The sequence below is a fragment of the Acartia tonsa genome, chromosome 1, assembly GCF_053477335.1.
Source record: "Acartia tonsa isolate MP-2025a chromosome 1, ASM5347733v1, whole genome shotgun sequence".
In the NCBI taxonomy this organism is placed as follows: Eukaryota; Metazoa; Arthropoda; class Copepoda; order Calanoida; family Acartiidae; genus Acartia; species Acartia tonsa.
In genome coordinates, this window is record NC_137260.1 from 38,682,994 (window position 1) to 38,698,161 (window position 15,168).

Below are 15,168 nucleotides of genomic sequence, written 5' to 3' on the forward strand. Positions count from 1 at the left end.
TAAATCTTTTAGTTTTGAAACTTGGCAGACAACCCCTTTATCAACTAAACTTTGAAACTATAAATCGTGAGAACAGAAAGTATGTAAAGATTAGTAATCTTAAATTAAGGAGCAAGGAAAGACTAAAACACAAAGTTGTATGTTTTAACAGTAAGTATGACTAAGGGGGGAATGCCATTATCCATAAAAATTACGCAGCTCATTATCGTACTTGCATAATTAGGACTTCAATACAAGGGTTGTGCAATTAAAGGATTGGTTGTCTATAAGTGAGGGGTCTCTTAAAAATATTGTTAGGCTAATGTCTAGTTACGGTAACTCGTATAACTTTCCACTCCCTTTTACTATGACGAAATATCATTTTATCATTGAAATACCTTTGATTTAACCACGTACTGTTGAGAACTTGTGTTGGATAACCAATGAGATCCATCATACCAGATAACTTCTCTTTTGCCGCGTCTCTGAACATTTTATACAATTTAATGTGGCTTCGTCCAAAGCCATTCGAGAGGGTGGGGGTAAATACTAGACATCATAATTTTATCAGCTAGCTCTTTTTCAGGAGGGGGGGGGGGGGGGTATCTATCTGCAGGAGGAAGCTTCACAAACCCAAATGAAAATAGCCTAAACGCTTGGTATGACCATTAGAGAAATTATTTTTTTATTTGATGACAAAAAATTAAAACTGATATACATATCTACCTTGAATTATTAGTCATCCACGTGATCTTGTCCATGTTGTGTTTCAAAGCCTCCTTCATAGAGTCGACCATGAGGTCCACCTCGTCCACAACCTGCTCGCTCCACTCTATGGTCTTGTGCTTCACGTACATAGCTGTTATAACCTTAAAATTTAAATTTAAATTCCACATCAACATAAACAGTATCAACAAGCCAAATAATTATGAAAAAAATTATGAACATTTTATTGTATCCCCCCCTCCATAAAAATGCAAAAACTACAAAAAATGCCACATGTCAAGAAAGATTTCAATGCTTTAACAAAAAAAAACAACTTTATATTGATCCAAGGTAGTTTAAGGATAATATCTTTACATTTTATAATTTCCATACACATTTTCTTTTGCCTTAGGGTTAAGACGAAATACATTTAAATATTCTTACCGGTCCAAAGACATCTTCTGTCTGTTTGAGACAGAGCTCCCTGCGCCTCTGGTTGTCCCCGTACTTGCTGGGATAGAAGCTGACCACCAGCCTCCAGACAAGGTAGTTGTCCAGGTCAACAGGATCTACGCTGTTCACAAGGTCCTCCAGGCCCTGAACAAAAACGTTTTGGATCTATTGCACGTTAAAATGTTCTTGGTAACGATTATCTCCAAAAGTATATGAAACTTAAAGGCTGCTAGCTGCCAAACGGCTGAACGTACATGTCATGCCCGAACACCCTGTTAAGTAGCATAAGAAGGCCTATACATAATCTGGAATAACCAATGATGCACAGGGAAAGCTTTACTGTAGACTATCTTTTGTTGGTTAAGATTGTGTGCAAGCATAATCTATACTTTTCACTTGGCATAATAGTATAAACTCTAGAATCATTAATCAAATGAAAATTAATATTTCCAAATGCGCAGCTATTCTATAGCAAGAGAGATTTCCGTAAGCCTATTTATTGTGAAGCACACTATTGTAAAATGTTTAATCATTTGCTACAGATAAAAATAAAATATAAAAACTTGCTTATATTTCATTCCTTATTATATCTTAGTAATTTTACTGTTGGCTACTTTACTGTTCTTTTTACTGTTCAAAAACATTAGATGATGCTTTATTTCAGTTTTATTTGTGCTGTAAATTTATTTTTCTTCTTTTATTTGTATGAAAGCATTGAAAATGACATAAAACGACCATAACTGTTTTGTCAGTATATTTGTTATGTGTGTTTCATTTACTTTTATTGTGTATTCAATGTATTTGTCCAAACCTGCATGGACATAAAATTGTAGGTTGAAAAAACTGAAAAAACTGAGATATCACAAGCAAAGCTATTTTAAAACCCAGCATTAGAATCGCACTGTTTGTTTACTGATATCTTTGGAAACTCTTGATTTTAAAGTTTTAATTGTCAGAAGATTTTAGTTAGTCAACCTCACATACAAGTTGTTTTGCCCCTTGCCTCTAGGGGAGGGCAGTTGAGGCAAGGAAATTAGGCTTAACCTTGCCAAGATTTTTATAAAGCTACCCTGAAAAGTACAACCTACTTGCAACCTACCTACAACAATCTTACTACTTTACATTAAAGGATATTTAATACTTGTTTAGTTTAAATATTTTTTTTTACAGTGAATAACTTGGTTTGTGCATTTTCCTGTGGAGGTTGGATTCTTCTCAACAAAGATTTAAGGGATAGGTCAATGAATTAATTTCTTAAAATCCAAAAGTAAAAATAATCCAGGTAAAGTATATCCGACAATCAAAATAATTTGTTGATAATATCTAAAGGAAAAAATCATGCAATTTAAAATTTCAGCGGTTTCCTTCAAATTGTTCAGTTGAGCTCAGAAACACCGACAAAAATTTTTGAAATAAATTGAAAATAATCAGGGGTTTTTGTGTTCACTATGAACTTTGAGGGAAAGTAGATAATTTAATCAGTCAAAACACAAGATATCTTATTGCTATACTAAAATTCTTAATATATTTTTTTCTCAATACTCCTAGCCTTGTTCCCTGAAAGATTAGCTTCTTGAGATGCAATCATACAAACTTTTCACAAGATAAAATGGACAGTTGACTTTTTTAAGTGATTTAATATCAATTCCAAAGGCGTGCGGCAAGGGTGTGTCAACACTAACATAAATCAAATAATTTGCAAGCACGGCACCAAGTTGATATACACGCCACTAATTTTTAAATTGAAAATAAAAATACATTCATTGAAATTACTGAGAAAGAATAAAAGAAAAGAAAAAAAAGAAATACATTTGAGTTTTGTACAGAATTGCCATATAAAACAGTTAGGTCGTGGAAACCATTTTTTTTTTTATAAAACTAGAAATATAATCTATGAATAATGTTGAATAATGTCTTAACCCTCTAAAAAAGGTAATACAGTGTTTTTTTATGAGAACTTTTTTGAAAGCAATTTTACCCCACTTATAGTTATCAGAATTTAATGATTGATGGCTTATTTTCTTCGTTTTTTAATGCAATTAATAGAACAACAACAAAATATTTCAGTTTTTATTTAAAAAGTACAGTAAAATCTAAAATTCAAAACTTAGGTGTCAACATCTAAAAATGGTTTTAGCGCATTTTTCTTATGCCTAAATCTTCTACCCTTTGCAAGAAAAAAATTGGATTTTCTGTAGTCGACTTTGGGGGGCCAGTACTCCCTCTCTGGTTGAGATGTGACCTTCAAACTTTGATATTTTCTAGTACATGTCCCTAATAGTATCTGTATACATTTTTAGCTCTATATCTCAACTTTGAAGTGTTTAGCAGCCATTCTTGCAAAAGGTTGAATATTTGAGCATAAGAAAAATGCGATAAAAAACATTTTTTGACGTTGACACCTAAGTTTTGAATTTTAGATTTTACTGTACTTTTTAAATAAAACCTGAAATATTTTTTTTTGTGTTCTATTAATTGCATTAAAAAACGAAGAAAATAAGCTATTAATCATTGATAACTATAAGTGGGGTAAAATGGCTTTCAAAAAAGTTCTCATAAAAAAACACACTGTACAAATCAACAATGATGTTATCATTACCAAAATGCATACATTTTCTCTTTTTAAGGACAATCTTTAATTATAGATTATATTCATGATTTTTATAAAAATTATTTAACTCTCCTAACTGTAAAAAGATATTCAACAGTTGAAACTATAAACACTTTATGTAAATACTAGCGGCTACGCCCCTAGAGGCCTCTAGGGGCACTTGAGTTGAATTTAATAATAATTTTTATTTTATTTTAGATTTAAAAATAAAAATAAAAAAAAGTTTTAGTTAAAAAAATTAAAATATAAGTTTTTTTAGGGTGGGGGGGGGGGCTGTATTTTTTTCTAGGGGCGATTTCTTTTGGAAGGGTGGAGGTACCCTCCCCCAAAATAGTTATAAACCTTCCCTAGACCTATGAAAAGCTTCACTGTAAAGTAGATACATAAAGGTTCAGCGGTTAGTGAGATCATTCGATACAGACAAAAAAAGCTTACTACTTTATATAATAGGATGTCCAATTAAGATCTGATTTAACTTATTCTTTTGCAATAAAATTTAAACAAAGCAACTCTATTTTTTCAAACAGAATTTTTTTAATTTTTAAAGTCATTTCTTTCAAAGTTATTGTTTATCTTTGTTTAGCGGCCCTGTTTAAAAAAGGAAAAGTAAAAAAAATTACAGGCGAATTTTTGTTTGGAGGCTTTGAACCTTCCAATGACCTAAAGAAAGTTACGATGTAAAGGAGAACCGAATCAGTTCAGCGGTTAGTGAGATCCTTCGGTACACACACATAGACAGAGATCCTTTTATTCTTATTCAAGGAGAAATGTATTGAAAAAAGATGGCTAAGCTATCAAAAATGTTTGCTAAATTTTGTTGGAATTTTATCTATAAATTTCTGAAAGTTTTGTAAAGTCATGATTTTTTATTTGTTGCCAACACTGTTCCATTACAAGGTTTATGTCGACTATAAAATGAAAGTGGCCATTTCTGATATAATTTTGATGTGCCATTGTAAAGGGTTAATCTACTACATACTTGTAATAGTAACATGATAATATATACTAGGTTTGGCTTAACAGCATAACATTTGAAGTTATATAAACGGGGACTTACAAGCTTTTTATTTAAAGGGAAGTAAAATGCGGGGTTTCAGAGGTTTGAGACGGGTAATGTAATGTATTTTTTTTAAATTTTGACTTGGGTAAAGTTAAGGGTCCAGATTTTGAGGGGAGTAAACACCCTTGGACTTGTATGTATGTATAGAGTAGCTACAAAAAATGTGATCTATAAAATGTCAAAAATGTTCTACCTGTAAATATCTGAGATCAACAAGAATTTGTGTTTGCTCGGGTAATTCATGATCTATTATCTGGAATCCGCGAGCAAAGAAATTTAACCAATCCAGGAAGGGAAACATATTCTAAACAAAGTATACATTCATGACATTGACCTAAATTAAGATTTTTTATCACTGGGTAAGGCTGGTAATGAAGACAAGTTGAAGAGACAAACCATTTTACATTCAAAGAAAAAAAAGAAGCATTTTCTTTAAATAGTCTAGTCGAGCATAAAAATCTGGTTAGGTTTGGTTATATTAGGGTCATGTACAGCACTGCAGGTACAGATCCCTCAGGGTTAAGACCCCCCCCCCCCTTCCTCGATCCCCCAGGGGTTAGGCATCGGTACGAAAAATTCACCTACTTATTTTCAATTTATTTCAAAATTAGGGAGAGAAGGTTCATTGTTCGCTTGGTACTTTGAGGGAAAGCACCATCACTTCTTTTTAAAGTCACCTAATGAGAATATAAATTCATATTGTAAAAACTTGTAGCTAGCCGTGGGTTAGAGCTCAAAGCCTTCTTGACACTTCCCCAGCAGGGCTTTTCCGTGTATTACTTAACCAGAACAAACAGTAAAGAATTATTAACGTAAAGAGGAGTTGTGCTCTAGTTGCTACTGGAGGGACAATTCTAAAAATACAATACCTCTAATTCTGTTAATGAAACAGGAGTAAGCTTCACCTCTTCGTTTTCAGCGGGTAGGCTTAAGTTCCTACATAACAAAAGTTTTCAGTAGGTAGGCTTTGGTTCCTATATAAGAAAAGATGCTAGTGGGTAGGCTTAAGTTTATGTACAGGAAAAGATGTCAGTGTGTAGGCTTAAGTTCCTATATAGGAAAAATTTTAAGTCCGTAGGCTTAAGTTCCTATATAGGAAAAGTTTTCAGTGGATATGCTTAAGTTCCTATGTAGGAAAAGTTTCCAGTAAGTAGGCTTAAGTTCCTATATAGGAAAACATTTTCCGGGATTAGCTTAAGTTCCTTTTTAAGAAAAGATTTAAGTGGATAGGATTATGTTTGTGTAAAAAAAAAGTTATTTTTCTGTTAGGCTTAAGTTCCTCTATAGGAAAAGTTTTCAGTGGGTTGGTTTAATTTCCTATATAGGAAAAGATTTCAGTGGGTAGGCTAAAGTTTCTGTAAGGAAAAGATTTCAGTTGGTAGGCTTAAGTTCCTATATAGGAAAAGATTTCAGTGAGTAGGCTTAAGTTTCTGTATAGGAAAATATTTAAGTGGGTAGGCTTCAATTCCTATATAAGAACAATTTTTAGTGGGTAGGCTTAAGTTCCTATATAGGAAATGTTTTCCTATATAAGAAAAGGCAAGTATTAGAAATGGGCGAATTTATTGCAACAAAATTGAATTAATCAGTAAGCCCTTTTATTGTCCCTGAAAGCATTCTTTGCAATAGAGTAAAGCTTTGCTAAAACATCTCAGAGTATCCATTAGGATTTGCCTTATGCCGAACTGAGAAATGTTCAATTAAATTGGTAATTTGTAGTTTTTATTGTATCTTCTTAGATGGACTTATGCAATACTATGCAAGGTTGTATATCTGCTTGCCATCTGGGAGGTGTTGGGTTTGAAATTGGACCATACACGTAATAATAAGGACAATAAAATGGTACTCATTGCTTATACTTTTACTAAGACAAGTGGAAAGTCAAGTCAAAATAATTAGTGCAATACATTTCCAAACAAAGACTTTAAGACAAGGGTCGTGCAACCAAACAGTTTGTTTCTGCAATACTCAAGTACCTAGGGACCTACTTTGATAATGTAGATGTAATATTGATCTGATATTACATATATCCTCAGAAAGTAGGTTTTTTTAGTAGAAAAGGCAATAATTTAAGAAAATCAAAATCACTGCATGGAAATAAATAAACAGTACAATAAACGCACTCAGCCTTAATCTGTGAATGTTTCTGAAAGACAGGGCTCGGCAGCCGCGACTAAGCCTCAAGTTAAAACCCTTTTGGATACTTAGGAAATTTTTTTGAAAAGAGGGCTGGCCAATGCCTTAATTGGGTCAGGTATAGACTTGCAACTTATTTTTAAAATTACGCGCGGCTGCCGAGCCCTGCTGAAACCTATAAAGCGGAGAGAGAAATGCAATTAATGTAGCTGAAGAGATAAATGTTTTAACAGTGTAAGAAATATAGGGATAGAACGTTCGAAGATTTTTTATCAAAGGAAGATATCATATTACAGGATAATTAAGAATAGTAAAAATACGATTCTATTGTGAGAACTCTATTGGTGAATCAAAATATTATTGTCAATCATTAAAGTATCTTCCATTTATTTATCCTTGCCTCCCTGAAAATTATACTTTTTCACGCAAGAACGAGTGTAAAACTTTTGAAAGTGATGAATTTATTTCTAAATGCTTCCTACGTCAATAGTTAGAACCAAAGAAATTTTACAGAACAAGGATGGGTACATCCTTAAGTGAACTTTTATACAATGTATCAGCAGGGACGTACATGCTTTTTATTTTGAGATGGGTCAAATGATTGTTTTCCAAGTCGTGAGGAGGGTTATCCGATGTATTTTTGAAAGTTTTGAGGGGGATAAAATAAAGGCTTTCAAAGTTTAAGGAGGGTAAATACTCCTTTATCCCCACCCTCAGAGTCTACGGTACTTAGGGTTTGTATTACAAAGTTTAAAATAATATAAAGATAAATAGATTAAGTTATAATTCTTTTAAAAAAATATTATAATAAATTATAAAATTAGAATGGTACCTCAAACGTTGTTCAATAAGAAGAATTTTATTGACTGCAGTCTCCAACTCCCGCGTCTCGTCAACAAGGCTTTCATCAATTTCTAAACAAAATTTTATTCAATAATAACACAATAGACAATCATTCGATTCGATTAAATCTATTCAATCAATAGTTTTTTTTAAAGAAAATAATTATTTTGGTCAGCTTGCATTCAATGATTTTGTGAAAGGCGCAAATAAAATATTGAAATTAATTGAATAGAAATTTTAGTTTTATAAAATTTTCTTTCAGTTCCACAATTATATTTCTATTGTACTTTTAGAGAGGCCTATAGTGGCAGTGGGAGGTTAAGTTGACCCTCCAATTTACGTTTTAGTTTAAAAGTATTTTTTTTGGGTGGTGGTTGAGGTTCCAGGGTGATTTTCCTTGGGAGGATAAAACTACCTTACTCCAAGATCTACTGCAATGAAGAACCAATTAGGTACGGCAGTTAGTGAGATTTTAATGTACGCACAGATAGATAGAAAGGATAGATAAGTTTTTATTATAAAAATGTTTAAAAGAAAGTCCTAAAGGGTTAAGACTGCTTAAAATATTTAGGTACTAAATCTTTAGATAAGTGGTTAAAATGTAAAATCTTTTAATTTATTTTTTTTAACCGATAACATAGTTTAGAAAAAAAAATTTTAAAAATATATTTTTTTGTTATTCTTTTGTGCAAAGTTGTTTTAACATTTATCACTTGTTTCTCCAAAAGGAAACTTGAAATAGAACCAATTAACTAAATTTCTTAATTTTCTTGAAGCCTTTCTTTCTGCTATTGAAGGCATCCAGGGATAATAGATTTGGAGAAAAACTATTTTGTCCGAACTTTAAACACACAAAAATTTCAAATTATTTTCTTATCAGCATATTATCTTACAATAGTATGTTACTTACTGATTATGGAAATCCAAAAAAATGAACTATAGAACAATTTCACAAAAAAATAAACATTAATCTTAAATAAAATGAATCATGAAACGAAAATTCATAATAATCTTTTAAGCATTAAGGTAATAAGGAGAACGTGAAAATCTAAGAATCAATCTAGCACCCCAGTTAATGGGCAAATTATGATGAATATGAATAATGTGAACATATTTAATCCCTAAATTTTCAGCTTCTATCTTGAATAGGAGCCGAGAAAATCACGTTTCCCCCATAGCGTTACGGACTGACTGACTGCCTGATGGATGGACGGACAGACAAAGTGAATTATAGAGTATATAGCATCGCTAGTAAAAAGAAGGATTTTTTGACTGGCGAACAATCCCTTGACCCTGAATGCAACAAAGAATCGGTTTTTAATCCACTGATGGAGATAAAAAACTTTCTCCTTCAATCTGAAGCTAATCTTTTTATTCATCTACTTTCGATACTTTCCATGCATTGAGAACTTTTCCTTTGCATATAGAATGTATTGTCTTATGTAAAAGAAACATAATTTTAATATTCTAAATATGGGTTAAGGTGTTTGACTGTAACAGGGACTTTCAGGTTTAATACTGGTGACAAAAGTTTCAAATTGGGTTAACATCAGTTGAACAGCAAGCGAAATAAATCTTAAAGAATATTTGGGTGGCAAATGGAAAGGTTGTCAATTTAACTTTTTAACGGATTTTAAAAACTTTGCAGTGCTTGTACCATCGCTATTTTTGCATTACAGAAAAAAATATTTTGCATAGGTCATTTTTTTTTGCATAAATCAACCATATTTTGACTGTGGGCCAAAATTATAACATAATTTTTCTAGGACAGGATGGGGTAATATACAAAGCAGTATTTTCTTTGTATATCATTTTTCTCATACAAAATATTATTCTTACATACTATGTTCTTTCTTATATCTTTCTTTCTATTTTATTGTATGTGCTAAGCTAAATATATGCACATAACAAGTGTACAACAAACATACACATAAGACTTGTAGAGTAGTCATGTAAAAACATTTAAATTCCATCCAACAAAAAAAACTGCAATTTTCTTAATTGTTGGTTCTTAATTAAACGTTGCTAAATTTATTTATTTGCTTAATGTGACACTAATTAAATTTTAAAAAGCTATAAAGATGTTCAAATGTTGCTATATACTGACTATTTTTTAAAGCGAAGCTTTTTCTTAAATTAGTGTCCGTCCGTACGTCTGGAACGGTTAGCTCTTTTCGTTAATTTAACAGTTTAAAATTGTCCTATCGATTTTAAACTTGCACGATGTTTCTTATAACAGTTAGGTACAATTTAGAAAGCGTAGCCACTCTACAATCGTTACCAGAATGTAACAATGAATTTTTATATGATAAAATTAACCGATTGATCTTATTTTTTTTAATACAGATTCCTAGGACACCAAAGTATATTGCCATAAGCAAAGCATCTCTATAATCAAGTGCTAAAATTGTAAGCATGTCCTTAAACATTATCTTTTATTGATGCAGTTTTTCACAAAATTTTAATTTTGTTTTGACTTTTAATATTTATATTCGGATTATTCAGTTATAATACTCTATAAATGTTAATGTTCGTTGGTCATACCGTTTCAGATCTTCGCTTTATGGATATTATCATCCTTGTCACATTACAATTCTAAAACATTTTGAACTATCTACTAGCCTGTCTAAGCATAACCGGTGACCGTGGCTCAACACGTAGGTCATCAGGGGAGGTGATAGGTTCGAATCTCGGATTAACACCGCGTCATGACTAAGAATGGTCCCTACTGCTGCTATGTAAGGTGATCAACATAAATAGTTAAAGTAGGGGGAATTCCTTGGCCCAAAAAAGGCGCAATTCATTATTATGCACAGTTAGGACTTCTCAGTCGTGCAATCAAAGGGAAGGTTGTCTGTTGGATGTTATCTAACATAATATCCCTGGGTGTTGTAGTATCGCATCCCATTACAAGCGGATTATGCTCTGACTTTAAAATCCAAGGAGAATCTCGTCCTTACGAGGTAAGGTATTACTGTTTAAGCAAATACATAACGTATTTAAAATCTGAACTTACCTTTTGCTATTCTGCCTATGCACTCCTCCCTACTTGTTTTGTGTACTCGTTTCTCTGGTTCTATAAGAAACCACTTGGTTTTCAATCATTAAAATAAATTGTAGTTTGTCCAAAAACAGGTTGGACATTTACAAAAAAAAATAATTTAACAAAACTGAAATAGATTTTGAAAAAAAAATACAAAACTAAGTAAGAACCATACAAACCCTGTTAATTTAAATGATATATTTTAATTTCTGTAAAAGTTTGTTTCTACGAATAAGCGTTCCACTTCATGGTATTCAACAGAAAGTTGCTTAAATCCTGGGACAAGGAATGGCTAATCTAAAAGAAACTATTTTTCGCCTTAAAATCTGTTTCTTTGAATATTTAAAGCATTATTTTAATAATTTTCTATTTAATTACTACAAACTAAAACGCAATTCTGTCATATTTATTTAAAAATTTTTACTCGCGAAAAGTTGGAAGAAAATTGTTTTCTTTCGGATGTACCATCCCATGATACTAAATTCTGGTACAAAAGAGAATTCCAAGTAATGTTTCTTATGATGCATATTAAACTTATTTACAAACAAGTTTTCTTGCAAAATTTTGTACATACATAGCCAGGCTCATTAATAACATGTAAACAAGAATAGATATTATTATAAAGCGTAGCCTTTAAAATGAGCTTAAAATAAAATTATTTGTATCTAAATTTCCAAAAATAAATTAAAAAGTATAGATGTACAATCCAGACCACTACCTAGCCCAAGTAAAGTAGACCCTTTTTGTCTGCTAGCAAATTGCTTTCTGTGGGGACATGGCTGTGTTTATATTTTCGACGCTGTAAGCTCTTTTTCAAGAACAAAATCGGGACAGGGTCCCCATCTTGAAGGCAAAGATACATATAGCCAATGCCCCCTTTATTCTTTTACTGTAATATTACAAGCATTAGCATGTTAATCAAATGCTATGCTAAATTCAAACTGCTTCAAATAAGCAAAACTTGTCTACAGTACATTTTGAACATACAAGTATTTATGCATTTTGTAATGTTTCAAAATGATAAATATCATACTTAATTATTTTTATCAAATTCTGTTAATAAAAGCAGACGCTTAAATGTCTATTACTGACAATCATATATATCTGTTGAAGAGTAAATTTTCCCGCTACCAACAATTTCCACATTGTAGAGTAGGTGCACCAAAATTAAGTTCTTTACATGTATATATGCATGCAATTTCTATCTTGATCTGTGCATGCAGTGTACACGCTATTATACACATGCAAACACATGTTTGATTGATCTCATTGCAAATACCAACCAATAAAGAGTGACGCACAAACGGTTTTTATCACTTGCTCATTTTTTAAATACTTGAAGCATTTTGAAAAAAGGGCGATTTCTAATAAGTAGATGAACATTTTCCCTCATAAGATATGTATATATAAACCTTCCCGTGACCCGAGAGAAGCTTTGATGAAAAGAAAAGCAATGACGGAATAGCAATTGGCAAGATATGGCGGCACAAACATACAAATATATAGGTAAACACTCAAAATGCCTATATTTAAAAAAATTAAATTAGTGGCTTCACACCTAGTCCTAAGAACTAAGTACAGTTAAGAAAATGAAAAATGGGAGGGGGGGGGGGGTAGAGAGTGCCCCAAACCTAAAGAAAATAGCTTAAACTCAAACTAAAAGCACATCTTAATCGGTTCAGTAATAACAGACAACATGCGAAAAACGAACAGATGGATTTTTATGACGTCATATAACAAACTTTGGGCTTTCTCGCGTTTAGACAAAAAAGTTTAACAAGACATCCTATAGATATAAATACACACCCTTAACCTGGTAATCCTTAAAGTTGTGTAAGGTATCACAAACAACTTTCATCTTATCATGCACAAGACAGTTGGGCAGCTAAACACATACCGCATTCAAAAAATCTTACTTATTGCTATTATTTCAAACAACTTTCATCTTATCATGCACAAGACAGTTGGGCAGCTAAACACATACCGCATTCAAAAAATCTTATTTATTGCTATTATTTCAAACTTGCTCACGATAAAGAAGTTTTGCTCTTGAAAAATTTGTAACGAAGAAGTACAGTTCAAAATAGTTTAGTCCAATGTTAAATGTACCTCCTTTTCATTAACATTTAAAAATAATTTTACAATTCTTGAATCAGAGCCTTTAATTTTACCTTTGCAGTTGTAGGTCGACCAGTCAGATTGAGTATTCAAGAAAATATAAGGTCTTTTAAAAATGACCACGAAGAATTTGTAATTTAAAGAAAGAACAATGTTTTGAGTTACCTAACTACATAACTACTAATGAATTAATCACAAATGCATTGGTACCCGAAACTAAACTAACTAGTACCTACACATTCAATCAAAGAAAGGTAACTTTTGTTTGTCCTATCCTACCTAATTAATGTTATAGATATGATGTCCACATAAGCGAAGCTCACTAAACCGAACATTCGGGCAAACGATCACTAACAATTATGGAGTGAAACAGAATTTCTGTCATGATATTTCTTGAATACAGGATGCTCCATCAAGACATAGTTTAAATTTTTAAAACTTGACTATATAGATGCTTCGCTTATTTTGTGTTAAAAGTAAAAATTCTAATATATCATGTAAAAGTTGTTCAGTCTAAAACGACCAAGCTAATATTGCTTGATTCACTTTTACAAGAGACAAAATGAATTGAAAATGATTGCTAAAGTCGAAATATATTTTCATGTCTTAGAATAGAGTATTTTTTTTTAAAGTAGGTTGAAAAACATACTAACTTTAAGATATTCAGTATAAAAATCATCTTGCGAGGTTTATATTTTGTAGAACGATTCTAAAGTGTCTAGATAAATAATCAGAGCTATCCGTTAAAGACGTACGAGTGGACCCTATTGATTTAAAAGATTCGCTTAACAACACAAACATTATAATGCGGGCTAGTTAAATAAATGCAGTAATGACAACATCCATAAAAGTGAAGATAATTGAACCAGAAAACTTTAATTTAGACAAACAAACAAATAATAAAATGTACACAACCTTCATCCTTATAATAAAGTAACAGGATGTTTGTGTGTTTGCTTGTCTATATGTTTGTATGTTGGTACCAAAGGGTCTCGCTAACTGCTGAACCGATCGGATTCTTTTTAACAGGGTAGCTTCTTATTGGTCCTGGGTAGGTTTATAACTATTTTGGGGGAGGGTACCACCACCCTCCCAAGAGAGGCCTCTAGGGGCGTAGCCGCTAGTAGAAAATATAAATTCATTTGTACAATATTACATGAAGAAAGGCGAAACAGTAGTTGTAGTTAAACCACTTGAGTTATTATAATAAACTTTCATGAAAAAGTTATCGTCCTCTAGACGATGAAAGGAAACGGATGTAGCATATCTACAGTGTGTTTTTTTATGAGAACTTTTTTGAAAGCAATTTTACCCCACTTATAGTTATCAGAATTTCATGATTAATGGCTTATTTTCTTCGTTTTTTATAACCATTTATAGAACATCAAAAAACATTTAAGTTTTTATTAAAAAAGTAAAGTAAAATCAAAAATTCAAAACCTGGGTGTCAACATCTAAAAATGGTTTTAGCGCATTTTTCTCATGCTTAAATCTTCACCCCTTTGCAAGAATGGCTGCAAAACGCTTCAAAGTTGAGATACAGAGTTAAATATTGATACAGATACTTTTGGGGACATGTACTAGAACATATTAAAGTTTGAAGGCCATATCTCAACCAGGGAGGGAGTACTGGCCCCCCAAAGTTACCCATCTCAGTTTTAGGGGTTTTCTCTACCACTTCTCTTTTCATCCTTCCCTTTTAGACGTATCTTTATTACGTCACACATAACACTTTCCGCAGTCCCTTTAGAGCTTCGCTTTAATAGACATGATCAGCCTATATTAAGATAAAAGTTATTCCAACAAAATTGGTTTCCTGGAGTTGATGTTGTAAATTTGAACAGGTGATTTGGAGATCTGGTAGCAATGATAATCATTATTTATAATCCAAGTCTGCTTGGGACATCATTATAATACATTTACAAATTATTTTAAATTTGGGGGAATAGTTAAGACGCAGGGATATTTACTAATTTAGGGATAAGAATATAGACGATAAATTAAAATACATTCCCGATGAAATAAAGTTACCTCGTATGTTAATTAAAATTATTGTTTGAAAAGTTGAGAAACTATTAGCTTAGAACCAACCAATCAAAATTCAATAAAACACCTATTTTCACAACTTTAAATTAACTAAAACCATGTCTATATAGGGGGAGGGGCAACTTCCCATCATTACAGGGGCGAAGCCACTGGAATAATCCAAAAGCAGACGAT

General features: G+C 32.0%; 1 protein-coding gene across 1 annotated transcript in view; it reads right to left on the bottom strand.

Moving 5' to 3' along the window:
- LOC145319068 (endothelin-converting enzyme homolog) overlaps positions 1-15,168 on the bottom strand; it is a 66,417-nt gene that overhangs the window by 14,459 nt on the left and 36,790 nt on the right. The window contains exons 18-25 of the mRNA XM_080160897.1: positions 14,765-14,805; positions 10,804-10,863; positions 7,777-7,858; positions 5,678-5,744; positions 5,002-5,112; positions 1,129-1,281; positions 706-848; positions 378-464 (exon numbers count right to left, since the gene is read on the bottom strand). Of these exons, the coding sequence (XP_080017023.1) occupies positions 378-464; positions 706-848; positions 1,129-1,281; positions 5,002-5,112; positions 5,678-5,744; positions 7,777-7,858; positions 10,804-10,863; positions 14,765-14,805 (744 nt within the window). The remainder of the gene's footprint in view (positions 1-377; positions 465-705; positions 849-1,128; positions 1,282-5,001; positions 5,113-5,677; positions 5,745-7,776; positions 7,859-10,803; positions 10,864-14,764; positions 14,806-15,168) is intronic.